The sequence below is a fragment of the Ctenopharyngodon idella genome, chromosome 19, assembly GCF_019924925.1.
Source record: "Ctenopharyngodon idella isolate HZGC_01 chromosome 19, HZGC01, whole genome shotgun sequence".
NCBI lineage: Eukaryota > Metazoa > Chordata > Actinopteri > Cypriniformes > Xenocyprididae > Ctenopharyngodon > Ctenopharyngodon idella.
Window position 1 is genome coordinate 32,389,972 of NC_067238.1, and position 22,709 is coordinate 32,412,680.

The following is a 22,709-nucleotide window of genomic DNA, read 5'->3' on the forward strand; positions in this document are numbered from 1 at the left end:
CAAAGCAGCTTCAAAATAACTTTAAAGGATTAGTTCACTTCAGAATTAAAATTTCATGATAATTTCGTCACCGCCATGTCATCCAAAATGTTCATGTCTTTCTTTCTTCAGTCGAAAAGAAATGAAGGTTTTAGAGGAAAACATTCCAGGATTTTTCTCCATATAGTGGACTTCACTGGGGTTCAACGGGTTGAAGGTCCAAATGTCAGTTTCAGTGCAGCTTCAAAGAGCTCTACATGATCCCAGACGAGGAATAAGAGTCTTATTTAGAGAAACCATCTGCCATTTTCTAAAAAAAAAAACTAAAAAAAAAAAAGTATACTTTTTAACCACAAATGCTCATTTTGCACTGCTCTGTGATGCTCCACGCATTACGTAATCACGTTGGAAAAGTCATGCTAATCCTTTAACTATAAGAAGAGTCATTTTTCAGATCAATTCAGTTCAGTTCAATAACTGTGTTAATTTAATTACAACCTGGATATATGAGGAATTTTAAAAGTGTGATTTCTAGAGCTGGAAAAGGCACGGAAATTAGTAAATCTTTAAAAGTCATGGATATTTCTTTAACAAATAAACATTTTTCTAATTATTGTCAAGCTTTAAAATATTTTATCAGGTAGAAATTGCTGAGAAATTGCACAAAATAATCACCAAGGACTAGAAAAGTCAAGCAAATTTATTTTTAATAAAATGTAAACCCTGAAAAACATTCAGTTATTGAAACTGCTTCTGTAATTGTGGATTTTTGTTATTTTAAATTATATATAATATTTTATTTAATTATCTTAAGCAAATGTTGTATAATAAATATAATTTAGAATATATATAAAAAATTTAGATTGCCACTCCTAGTTTCTGTAAATAAAAAAGGTTATAAATGATCAGTCTTTTCTCTTTCACACTGAGGGGAATCGACTCAGAGAAACAAGACAATCTATGCTTGGAAATCAGAAAGGAAAGATCTCAAACGCTCAGACGTGAGATTATTTTCCATGAGCTTCCATTAACATGCTTCCCACACACGACTGGATTCCTCCTGGGTTTAATAGCAGAATCAGCGCTCGTTTGCGGTCGTTAATTGTGGCGCTGATTACACTGCTGATGGCCATTCAGCTCTCAGGTATCTCACAAAAACAAAATGCAGTCATTTGGGTTTATATACTTCAATATGACGTGTTAATTAGGAAAGGTTGGCAGAAAAGCACAGACACAATGAAGTGAGCAGTGTTTCCACATGTGGAGATATTTAGTGTCCGTCTGAACGGCTTCTGTCTTAAACTGCTGTAATTGAAGAGGAAGAGCGTGAGGAAGCAGTCGTTTACAGTCATTAGTGCTCAGCAGAGAACAGCGCTGCTCATTTACATAATTCCTTTTTTTTCTTTTTATGACATGGACACACACACACACACACACACACACAACTGGTCTTTCACACTGTTATAGTCGGTCAAGTCTCCTTCAGCTGTAAACACCACACACACGTGAGTTTCATGTGCAACACATGCATATGAACAGAGTCCATACACACGCCACGCACCGATTCACTGCAGTAAATGACACACATGTGCACACAGACACACGCTACATAAATCACAATTAACATGTAAATCTCACACAGCTGCATTCAACACACACAGACAAATGTGGCACATTCTATGATCCAGATACTCTTCTGAAGAAGTGCACTGGATTGTTATGAATGTGAACTTGTAGTGTACTTCACTACGTAATAGTACGCTGCAAAAAAAGAAGGAAAAAAAAAAAAAAACTATTTTTGTCTTGCTTTTGTTCTTAAATCAAGATACATTTACTGGAGAAGTAAAATGACTGGAAATATTAAGACTTACTTATTAAAATGAAGTGAGTTTGTGCTTAAAATGAGCAAATATCTGTCAGTGGAGTCAGAAAAATCAACTTCATTCAAAGAGAAAATATTTTTCTGACCCCACACACACACACACACACACACACACACACACACACACAGCAGGAGTTTCAATAATCCTTCACTGTTCTAGCTGGTTGATTTTATTGGTGCCTCGACTGTTTATAAGCGACACATGCTCTCACACGACGCCGGCCAACGCAGCACACACACACACACACACACACACACGAATCTTGACCTGCAGACCATGATCCAAGTCCAATGCTGCACACTTCCTTCTTTATATGTAAACAGGCACCTATATGTCTGGAAACATGATATTTTTGATGTCCATCCTGACAAAATCATATCATACACAATGATATTACATATGCACAAAGAGAAACCCACAGCGACTGAACGGAAAAATAGAGCCAACAGGGGTGATGAGATCTGACATACGCGAGTCGTGACATCAGCCCTCTGAACCACACAATAAGAAAATAATGTCAATGATGTCATGATCATCGATCCGTCAGAATCGATCAGAGTTCAGAGTCGCCTTTCACTTCGCTTCATTTCAGATAATGGGTCTGATTATCTCTCAGTGCATTTACTCATTTTCTTTGAAATTAGAGTCAAATGTTTGCAGTTTCTTTGCTACTTAACCCTAAAACTTTCAGTGTGCTTCTAGAACTTGAGGGTTCTTGACTCAATTTTAAAGAACGCTTTAAGACAAGAAGGTTCTATATAAAAAGAGAAATGTCTTCAATGATTGAATAACGTTTAACCTGTTTTTCAGTTGAACAAGTATGTTTACAAGCTGTTTATTTCATAAAATTTCATTAAAATTAAAAGTGAATTAAAACAAAATTCATTAAAACTAACTCCATTAAATGATCCCATGATGGAACCACTGTAAGGTTCTATATATGAAGCGTCTGACGGAACCCTTTAAAGTTCCATTTAGAAACTTACGTCATTCTTAATGTTCTAGATTTTGCCATTTGAATCATTTATTTATATTTATTGTAGCAGCACAAATGCATGGGCTCAATGAATGCCATATTATTGATTAATAATCTGAAAGTGATTTATGATCTAACAAGTATCTTTTTCCCCAGGTGCTGTTTGAGTCACTTCAGCATCTATATGGTCATATTTTAAAGTAAAAAAAACAACAACAAAAAAAAACAAACAAACAAACAACAACATATGTCCACAGAACTACTCTTGCAGTACAGCAACAACTTAACTGCAGTTTTGGGTGTTGCTCTTGTTTCTGACCAAATAACAGAAAGAAACCTGCATAATACTAACACACACACACATTATTTTATATATATATATATATATATATATTATATATATGGGTCAAAGACATTTAGATGTCGGCATCAATAGAAATTTACAAAAGTGATTTTATATACATAGAAAGCACATTAAATGTAAGTAAAACGTCTAATTTTAAGGTTTCAAATAAGTTTTTGAAGAATAAAATGTCAAAACGTGGGTGAAATAATGTTCCATCGTCATTCAGTGTAACACTTATATTTATATAAAAACTGAAACAACACTTATTCTGACCTGTACTTATTAAAATATATAAAGGAATAAGTGAGCATACTAAATTTTATTGCATTTAAAATGAGTAAAAAATTCTTGCTGACGAATGGGCAAAACCTTGGATAGTGGCAAAGTTTACAAATGTAAAATTAGAAATAATTAGCATTTGGGGTGAAAGTAATTAGTATTTAATATGGCCCAAAATAGATTTTTGTTGTCAATATGCCTGACAAGATTGTTACACTAATGACATTTTAGTGGGTATCTTCTGTAAATCATGGTAAAAAATACTTATTTTTTGCTCATTCTGATGTATTGAAAAACAACAATTCAAAGCTGTATTACACATTGTTTTGATGCTAGAAAACCCTTTTTCTTCTTTGACCCATATTATATTATATTATATTATATTATTCACACAAGCCAACTGTAGAGCAGTACTAATACATCGAACTCAAACCTGTTAGTTTCTAGGAAAAGAAACAGTTAAGTAGAACTGATCTCTAGCGCCCTCTTGCTGCAGGAGATTTAATCATATATTTCTACTGTGTTTTCACAGTGTTGGATATGCAATGCAAACCCGCACACGGTTGTCAGTGAGGAAGAAGAAAGACTGCAAGAACTTCAAAAAACACCAAATTAAGCAGAACATTGAGAAATCTGACACTATCTGTGAGTAAAGAGAGAAACTCCCGAGATCTTTGACTGAACAATGTTCCTTTAGGTGAGATTTCTGAAATATTCCATTAGAAAATGGTCACAGGATGGGCAAACATTATTTTTTCTATCACTACTCCAAGTCTACATAAAAGGACTCAAATTAAAACGACCTGCATTCACTTCATTTTCCTGAAACTATGATTCACTCAAATATCAGCTGTGATTTTGACCACAGGAAAAACAAACACGGCTTTGAACATTCGCGCATTATCTGTCAGAAATGAGGCGAGAAATAGTTCAGAATAATGAAATGAGCTTCACAATAGATCATGTTTTACACTCAACTCTGTGAGAGAGCTATATATGGCAATTTATCTGTTTAAAAAACACCTTACTCACCTGCTGAGTCATAAAAACACCATCATCTCCGCGTCGCTTTTACAACATTTCAAATCCCTCAGTTCTGCCATCTCCGAAAAGCCGAGCCGGTGTTGATTCTGGTTTTATTACGAGCTCTGTCGAATTCTCTTTTATCCAGCAGACTCTCCTCTGGTCAGCGTTTGTTTAAAACGGAGATTTAGCGGCTCCATATCAACCTTTTTCGCTCGTTTTGACTAATAACCTCCGCCAGACACGCTTACAGCAGCCGGAGCAACTGTTCTCCATTTACGGATATGACGAGACACACAGGAATGTAGGCAATTTCCCGCGAAAACCGTCCCCTCAGGTCTAAAATATAAACTCTTATAATAGGCTTACAATAGTGAGTCAGGGTAAGATAAAAACACGTTTTGGAAGAAGGATTGATGATGTATTGACTAAATTGATTAAAATTTGTTTATTTTGAAAAAAAAAAAAAAAAACTTACATAGTGCACCTTTAAATAATTAAAAAAAAATGTTTACTTAAATAAAAACGCATTTATGTAAAAGTGTAGCCTACCTTTAAACTGAACGAAAATTAGAAATGCTGCTTTGGCAATGAACTGAAATAAGTTAAAGTTGAAGCAGAAAAAATATTACCTGGAAATAAACAAGAACTAAACTAAAACTGAAATAAAAATAAATTATTGCTTTTTTGGTTTATTTAAAAAAATGACAAAAGCACATAAAATTACTAAAAATATATAGAAATAAACGCTAATTCAAAATATTAATAAAAACTACAGTAACACTTTTGAATGGTTTCATTAACATTAGGACACACCCACGGGCAAGTGACGCGTGTAGGCAATTTCCCGCGAAAACCGTCCCGTCAGGTCTAAAATATAAACACTTATTATAGGCTTACAGTAGTAAACCAGGGTAAGACAAAAACAAGTTTTGGAAGAAGGATGTATGATGTATTGACTAAATTGATTAAATTTTGTACAAAAAAAAAAAAAAGTTATATAGTGTATTTATATATATATATATATATATATATATATATATATATTAAAAACGGTTTACTTAAGTCGCATTTATGTAAAAGTGTACCTTTAAACTGAAAATTAGAAATGTTGCCTTGGCAATAAACTGTAAAACAGTAAAATTATTTCCTGGATATAAACAAGAACTAAACTAAAACTGAAAATAAATTGCTATTTAGGGTTATTTAAAAATGACAAAAAGCACATAAAATGAATAAAAATGAAACAAAAATTAACATGAAAATATAAAAATAAACACTAATTCAAAATATTAATGAAACCTACAGTAACACTCTTGAATGTTTTCATTAACAGGACACCTGTCAGATCACTTCGGTCTTTTGGTTAACATTCACGCCCACCTCTCTCCTCACGCTTCACTCACAACAACACAACTTAGTATTTATCAAATTTATTTTCTCCTCTACAAACGAAGACAGTAGTTCAAGACAGGAAGAGAAAATGTGAAGCATTTTCCTTGTGAATGCTCGTTTAAATAAAAAAGTAAAAAAGCAGGTTTAAATTTACATAAATCATCCCTCCATCACAGATAACAGAAGCATGCTAGAGCATTGCATGATGGGAAAGTTTCATCATCATCATCATCATCATCACAGATACATTTGAAAAGAAGTCATGAAGATCGCAGACGGAAAACAAAAAATACCTTTGATCAGAAGATAAACAACTTCACAGAAAGAAAAGTCTCTGCAATGAAAATGTACATCGTTTTGTTCCCTTTGTGTGTGAACGCAGATAACAAAACCAAGAGACGTTTGGACTGCTGGTGGAGCGGATCGGCAAACAAACGCTTCCCGCACCTGTCAATCAAAACTCATTCACTAATAAAAACTGGTACACAGATCCATTCTGGATTGTATCGAGTCTTTACAATAATAACTTCAGTTGAATAAACATGAATTTCAGCAAATATTACAGATGTGATCGGATCATGATAGTGGTTTGTAGCAAAAGCAGCGACACACTGAAGACCAGACGTCTGCAAACTAAAACATTACAGGCAGAAGATTCTGTAACGTCCTAAAATGTGTTTTTACTGACGTCAAAAACCACAAGCTCCAATGAGAACGGACAATCTTCAGCAAACCTCCTGATTCATATCTGAAAAACTCGACCGTGAGAAAGATTAAAGTACATACATGTAGAAACGCGTGACGGAAATTATTTCTTATGTTCAAATATTTATATCACACACATCTAGTAGAAGCACATTATTTTTTTAAATAATCTCAATAAAAATCTGTAAAAAAACAAAACAACATACGTATAAAAAAAAAAAAAAAAAAAAGACAGCAGGTGATGCACTGCATACAGGAACAGAAGGTCTGAACACAAACAGGAAGGAAGGAAGGAAATGTGTGGCACACGCCACGGCAACCGTGTAAGTGCAACGGACTGAAGAAGCGTCACTTTAGCGTGTCTGATGTGGAAGCGTCACACGGACCCGCTCTGGCTGATCAAGTAACCCGATCCCCTCCGCCTGCCGTGGGACTGCTGGGTGCGGCTGCGGAGGGAGGTGTGGTTGCCGTGGTGATGATGGTGAGGAGGCGGGGCGGGGGGCGGGTCTCTGAGAGAGGGCGGGACTACAGAGGATTTGATTGGGATGATCCTGGTGTCCATCACCTCACAGTCCACCTGCATCATCATCTCATAACCACCCTGAGACGAGTTATACACCGAATCTACAGACAAAAACAACAACGTGTATGAGAGAGAGAGAGCGAGAGCGAGAGCGAGAGCGAGAGAGAGAGAGAGAGAGAGAGCGCGAGAGAGAGCGAGAGAGAGAGAGAGAGAGAGAGAGCGAGAGAGAGCGAGCGAGAGCGAGAGAGAGAGAGCGAGAGAGAACAGATTGAACAAATAAAACATGGCATTTAAAGCAGCAGTTCTGAAGATTTCTGACTCCGGGGCCCCTCAGCGTTAAAGACAATCTTTGAAGGCCCCGCAAGAATTAAAAAAAAAAAAAAAAAAACCCCTCTCAATTTTTTTATTTACAGAAACTAAGACTGGAAATATAAATTAATTTAATTAAATATTAATATTTATTTAAATATATTTATATTAATATTCTAAATCATATTATAAAACAACAAAAAAAACTTAATTATTATAAACAAAAAAAATTAAATTACACAATTACAGAAACTAGGACTGGCAATAAATTAATTTAATTAAATATTTATATTTATTTAAATATTCATTATATTTATAAAACAACATTTAAAAATACTTAAAATAATTAAATAAAATTATTATAAACAATTCCACAATTACAGAAACTAGAACTGGCAATATAAATTAATTTATTTAAATATTTAATTTATATATATTTTTATAAATATTCTAAATTTATGTTGTTTTATAAATATATAAAACACTTAAAACACTTAAAATAGTTTAAATTATTATAAACAATTAAAAAAAAGAATTCTGCAATTACAGAAACTAGGACTGGCAATAAATTAATTGAATTAAATATTTATATTTATATATTTATATATATTTATATAAATATTCTAAATTATATTTATAAAACAACATAAAAAAAAAAAAACACTTAACACATTTAAAATTAAAATTAATTTCTCACAATTTAAATTATAAATAATTTATATAATATATACATATTTTTTATTTATTTATTTTACATCATATTATATTTTATTTTATCTCATATATTTTATATCATATATCCTCATATATCCAGGTTTTCCAGGTGAATCCTGGTTCCTTAGTAAAATGACATGTATTAAGTTTTAGCTGTTTTTGCTTATTTTACAGTATATTCTGTCTTATTTTAAACATTTTAAGTCATCTTGAGGCCCCTGGCTGAGAACCACAGATTTAAAGGGTTAGTTCAACCAAAAAACAAACCACTGTAAAACAACATGAGGCGTTTCTCAAAATATCTTCATTTGTTTCAGAGAATAAAGAAAACACACAGGTTTGGAAACGCATGAGGGCGAGTAAATGATCATCTGTGTTCAGCTGAACTCACCGTTGATGGCCATGGCAGGCATGACCAGAGACATTTTGGGTCGAGATGTTTTATTGTGGCTGATGGCAGGTAACAGCAGGTGATCCTACGAAAGCAAGGAATGAAATGAGCATCAGTGTGTGTGAGAAAGAGGGAGAGAAAGAGAGAGAGAGATATGCATTTGTGTCTGGCTCTTCCTTACCCGTCTGAAGGACACGACGTAGAAGGTGTCCTCGCGCCGGTCGATGGCGTCCAGGAAGTCGCTGTAGCTGATCTCCGGCCCCGGCAGCACCTGCAGCTGACTAACCATGCACATGTTTAATGAGTTTACCTGACATCAACACCTGTTTTACTCAGAGGCTGCTGGGAAATAAAGTTAGAGTTACCTTTCTATGGATCGATGAGCCTGAATAGGAAGGTACCTGGAGAAGTTTGTCTTCCTGTGCTGAGCTTTCTGCTGATGAACAGGAAAGAACACAAAGCGTGTGATTCTCTGTTTCTGTTTCTAACTTACACAACAGAAGCTGCTCTCAGAACGACAGTAAACTGAGCCGCACTTATACAGCACTGAAGTGATTTATATACAGCAGCCCGTCATCACATAATAAGAGGTTTGTGTTTGAGTCACGGAGCAGCTGTGGTTTCACACCTGAGCTATTTTAGTCTTCTTCACAACCTTAGGCTTCCCATCAGACTTCCGGTTGCTCTGATGTCGATGAACCCATCCGCGCAGCTCATCCGCCAACCTGACGACAAACACAGAGAGATCAAACACATGAGCATTACATGTACAGAGGACCAGAAGAGTAGGGCTGTCACGGACGATTACTTTGGCAATCGGTCGATTATTTTGACAATTAAATCGAGTAATCTGATTTTTTTTTTTTTTTTTTGTGGTAATAAAAATAGACCTAAGCTATGGAAGCTTGTTTCTGCCACAGAATAAAAAATAAAAAAAGATAATTGCGAGTTTATATCTTATAATTCTGACTTTTTTCTCAGAATTGCAAGTTTACAGGTGCTGGTCATATAATTAGAATATCGTAAAAAAGTTCATTTTTTTATTGTAAATTATTTTAAAAAATGAAACTTTCATATATTCTAGATTCCCTACATGTAAAGTAAAACATTTCAAAAGGTTTTTTTTTTTTTTAATTTGTTGATTAGAGCGTACAGCTAATGAAAGTCCAAAATCCAGTATCTCAAAATATTAGAATATTTACATTTGAGTTTCATTAAATGACCATCCCTACAGTATAAATTCCGGGTATCTTTTGTTCTTTGAAACCACACTAATGGGGAAGACTGCTGACTTGGCAATGGTCCAGGAGACAATCATTGACACCCTCCACAAAGAGAGTAAGTCACAGAAGGTCATTACTGAATGGGGTGGCTGTTTACAGAGTGATGTATCAAAGCATATTAAATGCAAAGTTGACTGGAAGGAAGAAATTGGGTAGGCAAAGGTGCACAAGCAACAGGGATGACCGCAAGCTTGAGAATACTGTCAAGTAAAGCCGATTCAAACACTTGGGAGAGCTTCACAATGAGTAGAATGAAGCCGGAGTCAGCGCATCAAGAGTCACCACACTCAGACATCTTCAGGAAAAGGACTACCAAGCCACTTCTGAACCAGAGACAACGTCAGAAGCATCTTACCTGGGCTAAGGAGAAAAAGAACTGGACAGTGAACAGTGGTCGAAAGTCCTCTTTTCAGATAAAAGAAAATTTTGCATTTCATGTTGAAATCATGGTCCCAGAGTCTGAAGGAAGACTGGAGAGGCACAGAATCCAAGCTGCTTGAAGTCTAGTGTGAAGTTTCTGAAGTCAATAATGATTTGGGGGGGCCGTGACGTCTGCTGGTGTTGGTCCATTGTGTTTTATCAAGTGCAAAGTCAATGCAGCCATCTTCCAGGAGATTTTGGAGCACTTTATGCTTCCATCTGCTGACAAGCTTTATGGAGATGCTGATTTCCTTTTCCAGCAGGACTTTAGCACCTGCCCACAGTGCAAAAACCACTTCCAAGTGGTTTGCTGACCATGATATTACTGTGCTTTATTGGCCAGCCAATATGCCTGACCTGAATCTATGGGATATTTTCAAGAGAAAGATGAGAAACAGTCGATCCAACAATATACAGATGATCTGAAGGCTCAATAGTGCCTCAGCAGTGCCACAGGCTGATCACTTCCATGCCACACTTCACTGATGCAGTAATTTGTGCTAGGAGCAAGTCATTTGCTGTAATATGTCCTGCCGATCAAGTATTGAGTGCACAAAAGAACATACTTTAAAGAACTTGAACTTTTCTGTTTTGCAAATCCATTTTTTGATTGATCTTAGGAAATATTCTAATATTTTGAAATACTGGATTTTGGACTTTCATGAGCTGTACGCTCTAATCATCAAAATTAAAAAAAAAAACTTTTGAAATGTTTTACTTTACATGTAGGGAATCTAGAATATATGAAAGTTTAATTTTTAAAAATAATTTATAATAAAAAAAATTAACTTTTTGATGATATTCTAATTATATGACCAGCACCTGTATCTCAATTCTGACTTTATAACTCACAATTCTTACTTTATATCTCACATTTCTGACTTCATAACTTGCAATTCTGAGGGGAAAAAAAGTCAGAATTGAGAGATAAAAAGTTGCAATTACCTTTTTTTTTTTATTCAGTGGCGGAAACAAGCTTCCAGACTAAGCAAAGACCTACGCTTTAAATGACTTAAAATACATATATAAGGCAATAATATTTGGTTCAAATTAAGTATCAAAAGCAAGCAATCATGGTTCTATAGAGCAACACTGTTAAAATGCATAAAAATACATAACTTAAAGGGTTAGTTCACCCAAAAATGAAAATAATGTCATTAATTACTCACCCTCATGTCGTTCCACACCCGTAAGACCTTCATTCATCTTCAGAACACAAATTAAGATATTTTTGATGAAATCCGATGGCTCAGTGAGGCCTGCATAGCCAGCAATGACATTTCCTCTCTCAAGATCCATTAATGTACTAAAAACATATTTAAATCAGTTCATGTGAGTACAGTGGTTCAATATTAATATTATAAAGCGACGAGAATATATTTGGTGCGCCAAAAAAACAAAATAACGACTTATATAGTGATGGCCGATTTCAAAACACTGCTTCATGAAGCTTCAGAGCGTTATGAATCTTTTGTGTCAAATCAGCGGTTCGGAGCACCAAAGTCACGTGATTTCAGCAGTTTGGCGGTTTGACACGCGATCCGAATCATGATTCGACATAACGCTCTGAAGCTTTATGAAGCAGTGTTTTGAAATCAGCCATCACTATATAAGTCGTTATTTTGTTTTTTTGGCGCACCAAAAATATTCTCGTGGCTTTATAATATTAATATTGAACCACTGTACTCACATGAACTGATTTAAATATGTTTTTAGTACATTAATGGATCTTGAGAGAGGAAATGTCATTGCTGGCTATGGAGGCCTCATGGAGCCATCGGATTTCATCAAAAATATCTTAATTTGTGTTCTGAAGATGAACGAAGGTCTTACGGGTGTGGAACGGCATGAGGGTGAGTAATAAATGACATTATTTTCATTTTTGGGTGAACTTACCCTTTACGTACATTATGTATTATAATAAATGCCTGCAGAGGGCGCCAAAGGCCTGGTGGTGTTACACTTTACAGCAGATCAAATCCTTGTTTTAAAACTGACCAAATGACATTTAATTCAAATGTTCACTTAATCTTTAATATTTGGCAACTTCTTTACGATACTACAAATAAATACTACAGCCACATTAATGTCTTGAACAAGAACACGTGGACATCGAAACTCAGAACGAGGGTTTAAACTTTTATTTTCAAATCGCAATGAACAGTTTGCATATTTAGAAATATACTGATGTATTCTCCTGTGTTAGCATAGGTTTATAAATGATTTACCTTACGCTCTGAGACGCACATAACCAACACGCATGCAAATAAATAAAGCACATATTTATATTAAATTTGCAGCACATACATTTATTTCATTAAATCGCAGCCTTTGTGAATTCACAATAGCACTATGCTATATTATGGTTTTTAAATAGTTTTAATACATTGTTTATGTTGTTTTTGGGATTCAATGTGAAATTATTACAATATAAAACTATATAAACTTTTAATGTTAGGTGCGAATTAATTACAGATCAATGTGCGATCAGTTAGTGTTCTGCAGACTGACCTGAGGGACTCGGAGCGATTGAACTGCCGGCAGTCCGGAGAGGAGAAGTACCGGTCGATATCCTGCAGGAGCAGCTCCTTCACGTCACTGAACACAGCGCTCTGATTCCTGAACACAGAACACACGCGACGCTCTCACACACGGACACAACGACTTTGTGTGTGTGTGTGTGTGTGTGTGTACGGTCAGTCTCACCTGAACTGATATGAGAGCGCAGGCTCTTTCTCCAGCTCGGCTTCTCCTTCCTCTCGCTCCATGTTCCCGCTCGGCTCCTGAGAGCTCTCAAACTCCAGCAGGTGTCTTCCTGTCAGAGGCACGGCCGCTTCCTCTAACCCCGCGTCCAGTGTCCGCTCTTTGAGACTGAGGACAGACAATACTTCTGAAACACAGTTTGCCATGGATTTGATTCTGCTTCCTGAACAATTCCATCAATAATCCTTTTAGTGCTTGTATTGACTTGCATACTCTTTTATACATGACCTTTTTGATGACATAAACTAACGCATTAATGCATGCATTTTTTTAGTTTAACACGTTAAATATATTTAACGCAGCATACGTTTTTTTATATGCGTTACATTATATTAAAGAGTTGTGAGAAAAGCACATCAGATCCGCGTCATGTTCGGCAGCGGCAGCTCTTAAAGTGACAGTAGCCTAATAAACCAGCTGCTGTGATGACTGTCATTAATGAAGACTAAAGTGTTTGATAACTTTATTCAATTTCTGTATATTTCCTACCTGTTAGACAGGAAGGCCACAGGAAAATATGACATTTATTATAATGGGTTTATGAGAAAATAAAAGTTCACTTAATTATTTTTTTTAAAAGCCTAATAAATGTTAAAATTGATAGCTTTCAGTTATACTGTAATGTTGAATGTCTATAATTAATGTTAAAAAAAGATTCATTGGTACAGTGTTAGTATCAGTGATACTGGCCTTCATTCAAAAAAAGATGCCATTAAACAAATATTTAAAATATACGGTCTTTAAGTCATTTCTACATTAGTTTTGAGAGTAACTGTGAAATTAATTACAACATAATGCAAATGTTTTAAATTGTGATTAATTAGTTAATTTTTTAAATCGATTGACAGCACTACATATATTTAAATTCACACTGTCATATAAACAAGCAACGATTCACGTCTCAAGTAAGCAACGCAGAAGTAGTCCGCAGTGGTTCAGTGAATAAATCCTGAAGATCTTGATGACCTGGTTTGGTGTGTTTAATAACGGTTGGAAGCTGGTCCACCAGGACAACTTTAGACTATTCTGTGTGTTTTGGATTGATTCATTACAAAGAACAGATTAAAGAGTCATTTTTTGGTGAACTGGAACTTCACTGGTTAAAAACACAGTTATCATGATGTTCCACCTGTAGGGCTCTGTGATTTCCATGAAGAAAATGCCGAGAGAATCGCAGAATCCAGTCATAAAAACGGAATTTACTGTTTAACGTGGAACGTCATGGAATTTGTGATAATAATAATAATAATAATAATAATAATAATAATAAATTAAAACTTATTTAAGGAATAATCACAATTTTTCTTTCATGTTTTAATTTTAACAGTAAAGCTAAAACCAAAAGTTTAATTAAATGTGATTAAAAGAAATTCATGTTTTATGCCTTTATTTGATCGCCAGAAAAATGAAGATACGCTACACAGAATTTCTGAAAAAACAAAACACTTCATAGAAATGATTTTTTTAATTAGTAAATTGTTGTTTTTATGAATTCAGTTACTTATTATTTTTAATAATTACAATTTAATCAAACCATTAAAATGGAATCCAGAAAACTTAAAACAGAAAACACAGAATTAGGTAAAAAATAAAATGAAAAAATAAATAAATAAAACGTATTTTATAAGGCCCTAAAAAAATGTATTTTTTAAATTAATTTTTTTTTAACTTTTAATAAATTGTTGTTAAATTGTACAAGTTTCATGGTTTCAATTAAACAGACATGCTTTTTGATTACTAAAATTTAATTTGTCCATTAAAATGAAGTGCAAAAAATTAAAATCCAGAACAATTAAAATGATGGAAAAAAACAGAATTTGAAAAAAAAAAAAAAATAAAACAGATTTCATAGGGCTCTACAACTGCATTGGAACTGAACAAGAACGGTTCCCAATTTCCCACCCTATAGTCAGAGGTGTGTTTCCTGCTAAAGTCGTGTGTGTTTGTGTTTACCTGACGGGGCCGAAGGTGAAGGTGATGAAGAGGAACAGAGCCATCACGCACACAGCTCTCTTATTGCTGCCGGATTCAACAGCCTGTTTTACACAACAAACAATTAGACTGTATGAAAATGCACAAAAAACACTTTATTCTGCAGGTGGGTGTGTGTGTGTGTGTGTGTGTGTGTGTGTGTGTGTGTGTGTGTGTGTGTGTGTGTGTGTGTGTGTGTGTGTGTGTGTGTGTGTGTGTGAGAGACCTCTTTCCCGGCGAGCCTCAGCCGCAGCGCCTGGTTTTCTCTGCGCAGACGCTCGTTCTCCTGCTGCGCCTCCCGCAGCTGCGCCTCCAGGTTCTGCAGGTACTCCTTCTTCTTCTTGCGGCTCTGACAGGCCGACTCTCGGTTCTTGATCATGCGCTGCTGCCGCTTCAGAACCTTCATCTGAGGACCACAAACATGCATACGGCGTCACCGTTACAACAACAGGACTGCGATTGTGTGAAAATCCCGTTATGTCACTCACGTCTATGTCACTGCAGCTGCTGGCAGGCAGGCTGGACGCGGGGATGATGGGTTTGCTCGGGGCCGGGGCTGACGGGCTGCTGCAGTGAGGCATGCTGGGAGAGAGAGGCTCCATCTTCACTATAGCAGGAGCAGAACCCAGACACACGGACTGAGACAGAACCACTGCAGGGACAGAGAGAACGCGTCTGAGACGTCGGCTGCAGAACGCCGTCGTTATTACTGACTTTCTCATAACTATGACCAAAGCATGATTTTTGTGTGTGTGTGTGTGTGTGTGTGTGTGTGGCAAAAATGGGCTTCCATAAATATGAGCATCTGCACTAAACTGCATATTATTGCTCAGTTTGGGTCTCTGAATAAAACTCAGGTGTTTTTCCTCCTCGAGTGTGAGCTCCACTATGAAATCTTTTTTTTAGATTTTGTTCAATAAACCGTTCCATATGAGTAATGGCAGTTATGTCAGGCTGCTTCAGTCAGCTGATCTCACCAGGTGTGGCGTTCTGGTCGATTGGAGAAACAGGAACAGGAAGGCTCTGCAGGATCAGGGCTTTGGCCGGACTCGGGCTCGGAGCCACAGGCAGCGGCGTCACACACACGGGTTTGGGCTGGAGCAGAGGTTTGCTGCTCAGAATGCTGCTGGCCTTCAGTGTGGCTGCGGAGGACAGAGAAACATCAGGAGCCGCTGACGGTGGAACAGAAAACATTCCAAGCGGAGAACTCCTTATTGCCTTTTGAGTATCAGTAAATGAAGAGAATAAAGAGAGCAAAGAGATTCACCCCAGCACAATCACCAGAGGATCAGTCAACACTCTCAGTGTCACGTTACTCAGGAAAGAGTCACCTGACCCGTTTGCTCACTCTATGTGTGTGCAGACCTGTGGTTTGTGCATCGAGGCTGGTGAGTGTGAGTGTGTGTGTGTGTGTGTGTGTGTGTGTGTGAGTGTGAGTGTGTGTGTGTGTGTGTGTGTACAGGTTTGGCTACTTTAGTTGTGTACTTGCGAGGGCCAAATGTTTTCACTTATATAATGAAGTATTATGAAAACTGGTCCTCACTTGTTAAAAACGCTTCTAAATCGACCAAAACATGTTTTTATTTAAATCTAGTGTTTTGCACATGATTCTGTGATGGGTGAGGATTGGATTAGGACACAGAAAAAACATCATTAACCTGATATAAAATCAACGGAAGTCTATGCAATGTCCTCACTAATATAGTGAAACACACAAGTGTGTGTGTGTGTGTGTGTGTGTGTGTGTGTGTGTGTGTGTGTGTGTGTGTGTGTGTGTGTGTGTGTGTGTGTGTGAGAGAGATGAGAGTGAGTGAGTGTGCGTGTGTGTATGTGCACGCCTGCGTATGTGCATGTGAGTGAGTGAGCGTGACTGTGTGTGTGTGTGTGTGAGTGTGTGTGTGCTTATGTGACTGTGTATGTGCGTGTGAGTGAGCGTGACTGTGTGTGTGTGTGTGTGTGTGTGTGTTTTGTGAGTGTGTGTGTGAGAGAGAGAGAGAGAGAGAGAGAGAGAGAGAGAGAGAGAGAGAGAGAGAGAGAGAGAGAGAGAGAGAGTGAGTGTGTGTGTGTGTGTGTGTGTGTGTGTGTGTGTGTGTGTGAGTGTGCTTATGTGACTGTGTATGTGCGTGTGAGTGAGCGTGACTGTGTGTGTGTGTGTTTTGTGAGTGTGTGTGTGTGTGAGAGAGAGAGTGTGTGTGTTGTGAGTGTGTGAGAGTTTCTGAGTGTGTGTGTGTGTGTGTGTGTGTGCGTGCCTGTGTGTGTGTGTGTGTGTGTGTGTGTATGTGCACGCCTGCGTATGTACGTGTGAGTGAGTGTGTGTGCGTGTGTGTGACTGTGTTTGTGTGTATATGTGTATGAGTGTGTGTGTATATATGTGTACGAGTGTGTATGTGCGCACCTGCAAATATGCGTGTGTTAGAGAGTGTGTGTGCATGTGAGAGTGTGTGTGTGTGTGTGTGTGTGTGTATGTACGCGCCTGCGTATGTGCATGTGAGTGCGTGTGTGTGACTGTGTGTGCAGACCTGTGGTTTGTGCGTCGAGGCTGCTCAGCGTCTGTACGGTCAGGGCAGCAGGAGGATGATGCTGTGGAGCGACGCTGGCGACGGTCACCTCCACACTGGCCAGCGGCGGCGACAGCACGTCTCCATACATGTACGGCGGAGTGGGCGGGTTCTCACTTTTCACCATCACCTGACAAAGACAGACAAACAGAGACTGAATAAGTGAGGTGTGAAGAGAAAACAGGACCGGTGAGAGAAGAGGATGTATGCTCAGCTGAAGATAGCAAGAGGAAATAACATGCCAGCAAACAGACAGTGCTGTTGAATACTGCCTTTAACCATTTAACTACCTGAAATACTTCATTTATTCATTCAACTGTAATTATAAAAGCAATATTTTAAAGTTTGTGTGTGTGTGTGTGTGTGTGTGTGCCAGTCAGCATAAAACATGCCTTCATAGGGCATTATTAAGAGAACATGGGAGAACTATCCCTGTAACAGGAACAGTGTGGATTGACTGCTGCGTACCTGAGCTTCAGGTAAAGACAGTATGGAGCTGTCAGAGGTCAGAGACGACGACGGTGACGGAGGTTCGGTCTTCACCTGGAAAACTGCAACACACACAACTTACTCGCATGCCTTCATGACAGTTACGCTGTAGTTTTACTAAAAAAAAGAAAAAAAAAAAAAGAAAAAAAGAAAGGCAAAACTCGTGTTGTTTTAATGTCTATAATGATTTTAATGTACTAACTAGAGCTGTAAATAATGTACCCTGAAGCAGATTAAGCAGAATATTAATTCTTACTAATAAATACTGTATATCAACAGAGAGCGTGGGTGACTTACACATGTCCACTGGCAGAGGTTGTGTTATTGTCATTTCATCCTTCATGACTGACATTTCACCTACAAATAAACACAGAGGCAAATTACGCTCAAATATTCCACCTTATTTTACACGTAACAGCGAATGCAGCTATGTATGAACTGAAGGTGCGTGACTTCCTGTGTCATTCGCTTCAGGATATTTTTAGCTGTACAAAAAGCTGTTTGATATTGCAAACTAGTATTTCTTCTACTATTTTAATGCATTGTAAACACACTGGTTTCTAGTTTCTGCACTTTGTTATTCTTACAGTTATTTATCCAGTTAAGAAAGAGTTTATATCTCAATATACAGTAGCAGTTGCTGATTAAACAAACAGTTCAGCTCTAAAACAACATCATTAATCATCAAACACTAATGTTTGCAGGTCAGAGTCCTTCTGAAACTCTCCATATGATCACAGACGGGACTGGACTGATAGCTGGTCAAGATCAACAACGTACCATTATATTATATAAACATTTTTTTTGTTATATATTATAATAATGATAATAATAATAATAATTATTATTATTATTATTATTATTATTATTATTATTATTATTATTATTATTATTATTATAAATATACATTAGTATGTAATGGATAAAATTTCTCTCAAATTTTCAGTTTTAATGGTTAATTAATGATCAGAAAGGATGTCTAATCAATTGAATTTGTAAACCTTTACCAATTCGGTCATCAAAACAATCAAACAACATTCCAATCGCATCATTCCAGGCTTTCTGAGGCGCTGGAGTCACACCTGTGAGGTTGAGGTCCAGGTTCTTCCATGGTGACGTGGGGTTATCAGGGTCCAGCGTGAGGATGAGATCCCGGTCCAGCTGAAAGAGAGAGAGACACACGTGTCATGATGAACAACAAACCACCAGATCAACTCTCCTGCTGCGTTCCTGCTATTACGCCATATTTTTAGAGTCCACAAACAAACGTCATAGTTAAATCACCTATTTATTTGTCAAATAAAGCACTGAGGAGTATTAGGTTAACTGAAAATGTTTAGTGATCAAAACACTGACATATAGTCTATTATCTGTACTTTAGAAACCTAAAGGATGTTGTTAGATTGAGGGTCAAAATCAAAACTGATCATTCTTTTTTTAATGGAGTGGAATATTGCAGCGTTTATTCTTTATCGGTGTGCACATCATTATTATTTTAAAGGGGTGGTTGATTATGATTTGACTTTTTTAACTTTAGTTAGTGTGTAATGTTGCTGTTTGAGCATAAACAACATCTGCAAAGTTACAACGCTCAAAGTTCAATGCAAAGGGAGATATTTTCTTTTACAGAAATTGCAACAAATGGCTGTTAGGGACTACAACAAGCTTCTTCCTGGGTTTGTGACATCACAAACCCTCAAATTTACATAAGCCCCGCCCACGAGAACACACAACAAAGGGGGCGGGGCCATGTTGGGCTGCTTTAGAGAAGAGGAAGAGTTGTTGTAGTAGTGTTGTTCATTTTACGCCGGACTGCTTCACAAACGAGGGTCAATTCAACGCTGGATTTGCACAAAAGATTAACATGACGGCACATGCTAGTGGATGAGTTGAATCAACTCCACAGCAACTACATAAATTTATCCACTAACCATTCAGAAACGTCTAAAAGTTGTAACTTCTTCCTGAGTCTCTCCATCAGTGTCGACTCCGGTTTGAACAATGTAAGGCTGAACACCATCGTCATTTTGGCTGCGTGAGATTCTCCAGCTTTGTTGTTGTTGAGCTGTTAAAGCTCCGCCCTCTTCTGGAAAGGGGGCCGGGAGCAGCAGCTCATTTGCATTTAAAGGGACGCACACAAAAACGGCGTGTTTTTGCTCACACCCAAATAGAGGCAAATTTGACAAGCTATAATAAATGATCTGTGGGGTATTTTGAGCTGAAACTTCACAGACACATTCTGGAGACACCAGAGACTTATATTACATCTTGTGAAAGAGGTCCCCTTTAAATTCATGTTCCTCGTAATCTTGAATCAGAATTTCTTCTCTTCTCTGATGACGAGGGCGGGGAAACCCGTCACTCGCACGAGATCCATTAACCATCCAATCAATCCCCACGGACAAAATCAAGCACCGCCCTACATTTGTTCTTATTCGAGAAGCCGCTTCACTCGAATATACAGCACAATAAGAGAAGAAAAGAGTGCAACTTCACTTTCATGACGACTTTAACGGTTTCGTTTAAGAAAAAATATTTACAATCCAGACTGTGGGTGATGATTGACAGCTCAACCATTTCCTTTCAGAAGCCACACACTTACTCAGCTCAGTGTCTGTGGTGTGTGTGTGAGAGAGAGAGAGAGTGTGTGTATGTACCGATGTGTTATACTTCAGTTCTCCGGTGAAATCCTCCTCCATATCCTCACACTGATACAGACAGGCATCTGAGAGACAGAGACAAACACACATTATATTATATACATTATTTCAGACCCCCTCTGATGATTATTGTAAATAAAGCCCTTTATCTACAGCAGTCGACCCTTCATCCAAATGAAAGCAAAACCCTCCGTTCTCAAGCCGCTCTAACAATAACGTCCCACCAAGAGAGACAGAAGAAATGAAAAATGAGCTGCTTGAAACAGAAGATCTCAGCAGGTGAAGCTGCTTTTGTATCATTTCCAAGGACAGCTGAATATGTGACGCTTTCTGAATGAGATTCTCTCAGTGTTCAGAGAAAAACATGCACTTTATCATTTTTTTTACAGTTTATATGTTAATATTAAACCCGGTAATGTTAATAATACATTCATTTTAATAGCTGGTTGGTTTGGTTCGTGTATTATAACACTTTAACAGAACTTTTTTAAAACCAACACCTAATGCACTCTACAAACCACCATAGCAACGCCCTGGCAACCACCTACAATCCACAGGCATCACTGCAGCACTTCTCACTGGCATATTTTTCTTCAGCAAATTATGTAATGTACATTCATATAGTCAGGAAACTGATTATATCACAATTTGATTATTCTTTTATTTTTATTTTTTGTAAATTAACAATCAAGGGGTTAAGAGCTTGTGCACGTATTCCCCGTGCCATGCGAAAACTATTCAGCTAAATATAAGTGGTCTTGAGGTAAACCAAACAAACTAACTGATTCGGAGTCGACTCTCATCAGTTCAGGCGACTCCCCCTCACTTTAGATCATTATGAATCGCGAACCGAGCCTCTCAGGGGTGAACCTGCAGTCTTTAACTGGTTCTTCAGCGGCTGAACTCACCCCAGTCCTCGCTGGTCAGCAGGTTATCGGCGCAGAAGCGGCTGTCCGGGTCCGACAGCAGCAGCTCCGCGGTCATCATCGCACACAGCCGCGACTCCGTCCACAATCCGCCGGGAAATCACACAGGCGTAGCCGATTTCACATCAACCAGCTTACTTTTACACGCGCAGGGGAGTCCATCAGTTAGTGAAACACCGGAAACCATGAAAAAGATGACTGTATTGGGTCTGTTTAATGGTTTAATTCGCCATACCGCTCCGTCACTCGCCTGACACAGACAAGGAAATTCATTTCCCTAACAAGTCCTGCCTCTTTTTGTTCCGATCAGCCAATCGGAATGCAGAACACTCTGGGAAAGCTATTGGATGAGGGATGAGCCAATGGTCTGCTTCTCTGGCGGGAGGGCGGGCTGTAGTCGCAGAGTGACTGCTGCAGTAGCCAATGAAAAGGCGTTTCGAATTCACAGGCGATTGACGGAATTTTTGACCAATTAAATCATATTATTATTTTTTATTCAGCGATCAACATAACTCCTTTCACTGTATTATTGTTTTTCGTGCCGATTTTCTCGCTGTCGCATAAAGTGTATTTAAATTTGAACAGACTCTGTGTATTATTAGTTAAACATAAGCGTGTTTGTGGAATGTTCTTGAATCTGTGACTCTTACACAACTCACACGTGGAGTCGAGCGTGAGAACTCTGTCAGCTGATTCCACACCCACTATTACATTTAGGAAACCCTGGAGGGACACTTTTCAAACATGCTTAACCCACTGCAGAGGATTTTGGTACTTTGTAAAATCATGATGAAAACAAATGAGCATTTCTAAGAACTAACTTCACTTTTCGGAGTCATTATTTAATTATTAATGAGAGAAGCGATGGGCGGGGCCAGTGGCTCTGGGCCCCTGTAACTGTATCATTTGTTTGTCCTACAGAAACATCATCCCTGATCAGTGACATATTTATGAGTGAAATAACATCATGATCAATCCTGTTATCTGCCTCTCCATCCCTCTGGACAGTTTAGGGTTTCAGCGTTTGTTGTTTCAGACTGCACTGTTTATCATTAAATCTTCTCAAACAATATATCATCTAAAAGACTTCTATATTCAAGCACTATTTCACAATAA

The 22,709-nt window shown here is 37.6% G+C and overlaps 2 protein-coding genes across 3 annotated transcripts in view; both read right to left on the reverse strand.

The window, feature by feature from the left end:
• LOC127500865 (tenascin-X) overlaps nt 1-4,510 on the reverse strand; it is a 50,474-nt gene extending 45,964 nt beyond the window's left edge. The window contains exon 1 of the mRNA XM_051872435.1: nt 4,496-4,510. The gene's annotated coding sequence lies outside the window, so the exon portion shown is untranslated. The remainder of the gene's footprint in view (nt 1-4,495) is intronic.
• A 1,393-nt stretch (nt 4,511-5,903) lies between these two features.
• On the reverse strand, nt 5,904-21,877 carry atf6b (activating transcription factor 6 beta). 2 transcript variants are annotated; one of them, XM_051872443.1, is made up of 17 exons: nt 21,576-21,877; nt 20,665-20,732; nt 19,090-19,168; nt 18,305-18,364; nt 17,987-18,069; nt 17,480-17,648; nt 15,938-16,102; nt 15,449-15,612; nt 15,187-15,366; nt 14,943-15,025; nt 12,933-13,097; nt 12,738-12,845; nt 9,152-9,248; nt 8,889-8,956; nt 8,705-8,804; nt 8,524-8,608; nt 5,904-7,210 (listed from the first exon to the last, which is right to left on the reverse strand). In XM_051872443.1, exons 1-17 carry the CDS (start codon nt 21,652-21,654, stop codon nt 6,963-6,965), a joined length of 2,001 nt encoding a protein of 666 aa, XP_051728403.1. In that variant the 5' UTR covers nt 21,655-21,877; the 3' UTR covers nt 5,904-6,962. The 2 variants fall into 2 exon arrangements, with proteins under 2 accessions (XP_051728403.1, XP_051728402.1); XM_051872442.1 differs by having other exon boundaries at nt 8,889-8,959.
• Between the last annotated feature and the right edge of the window lie 832 nt (nt 21,878-22,709).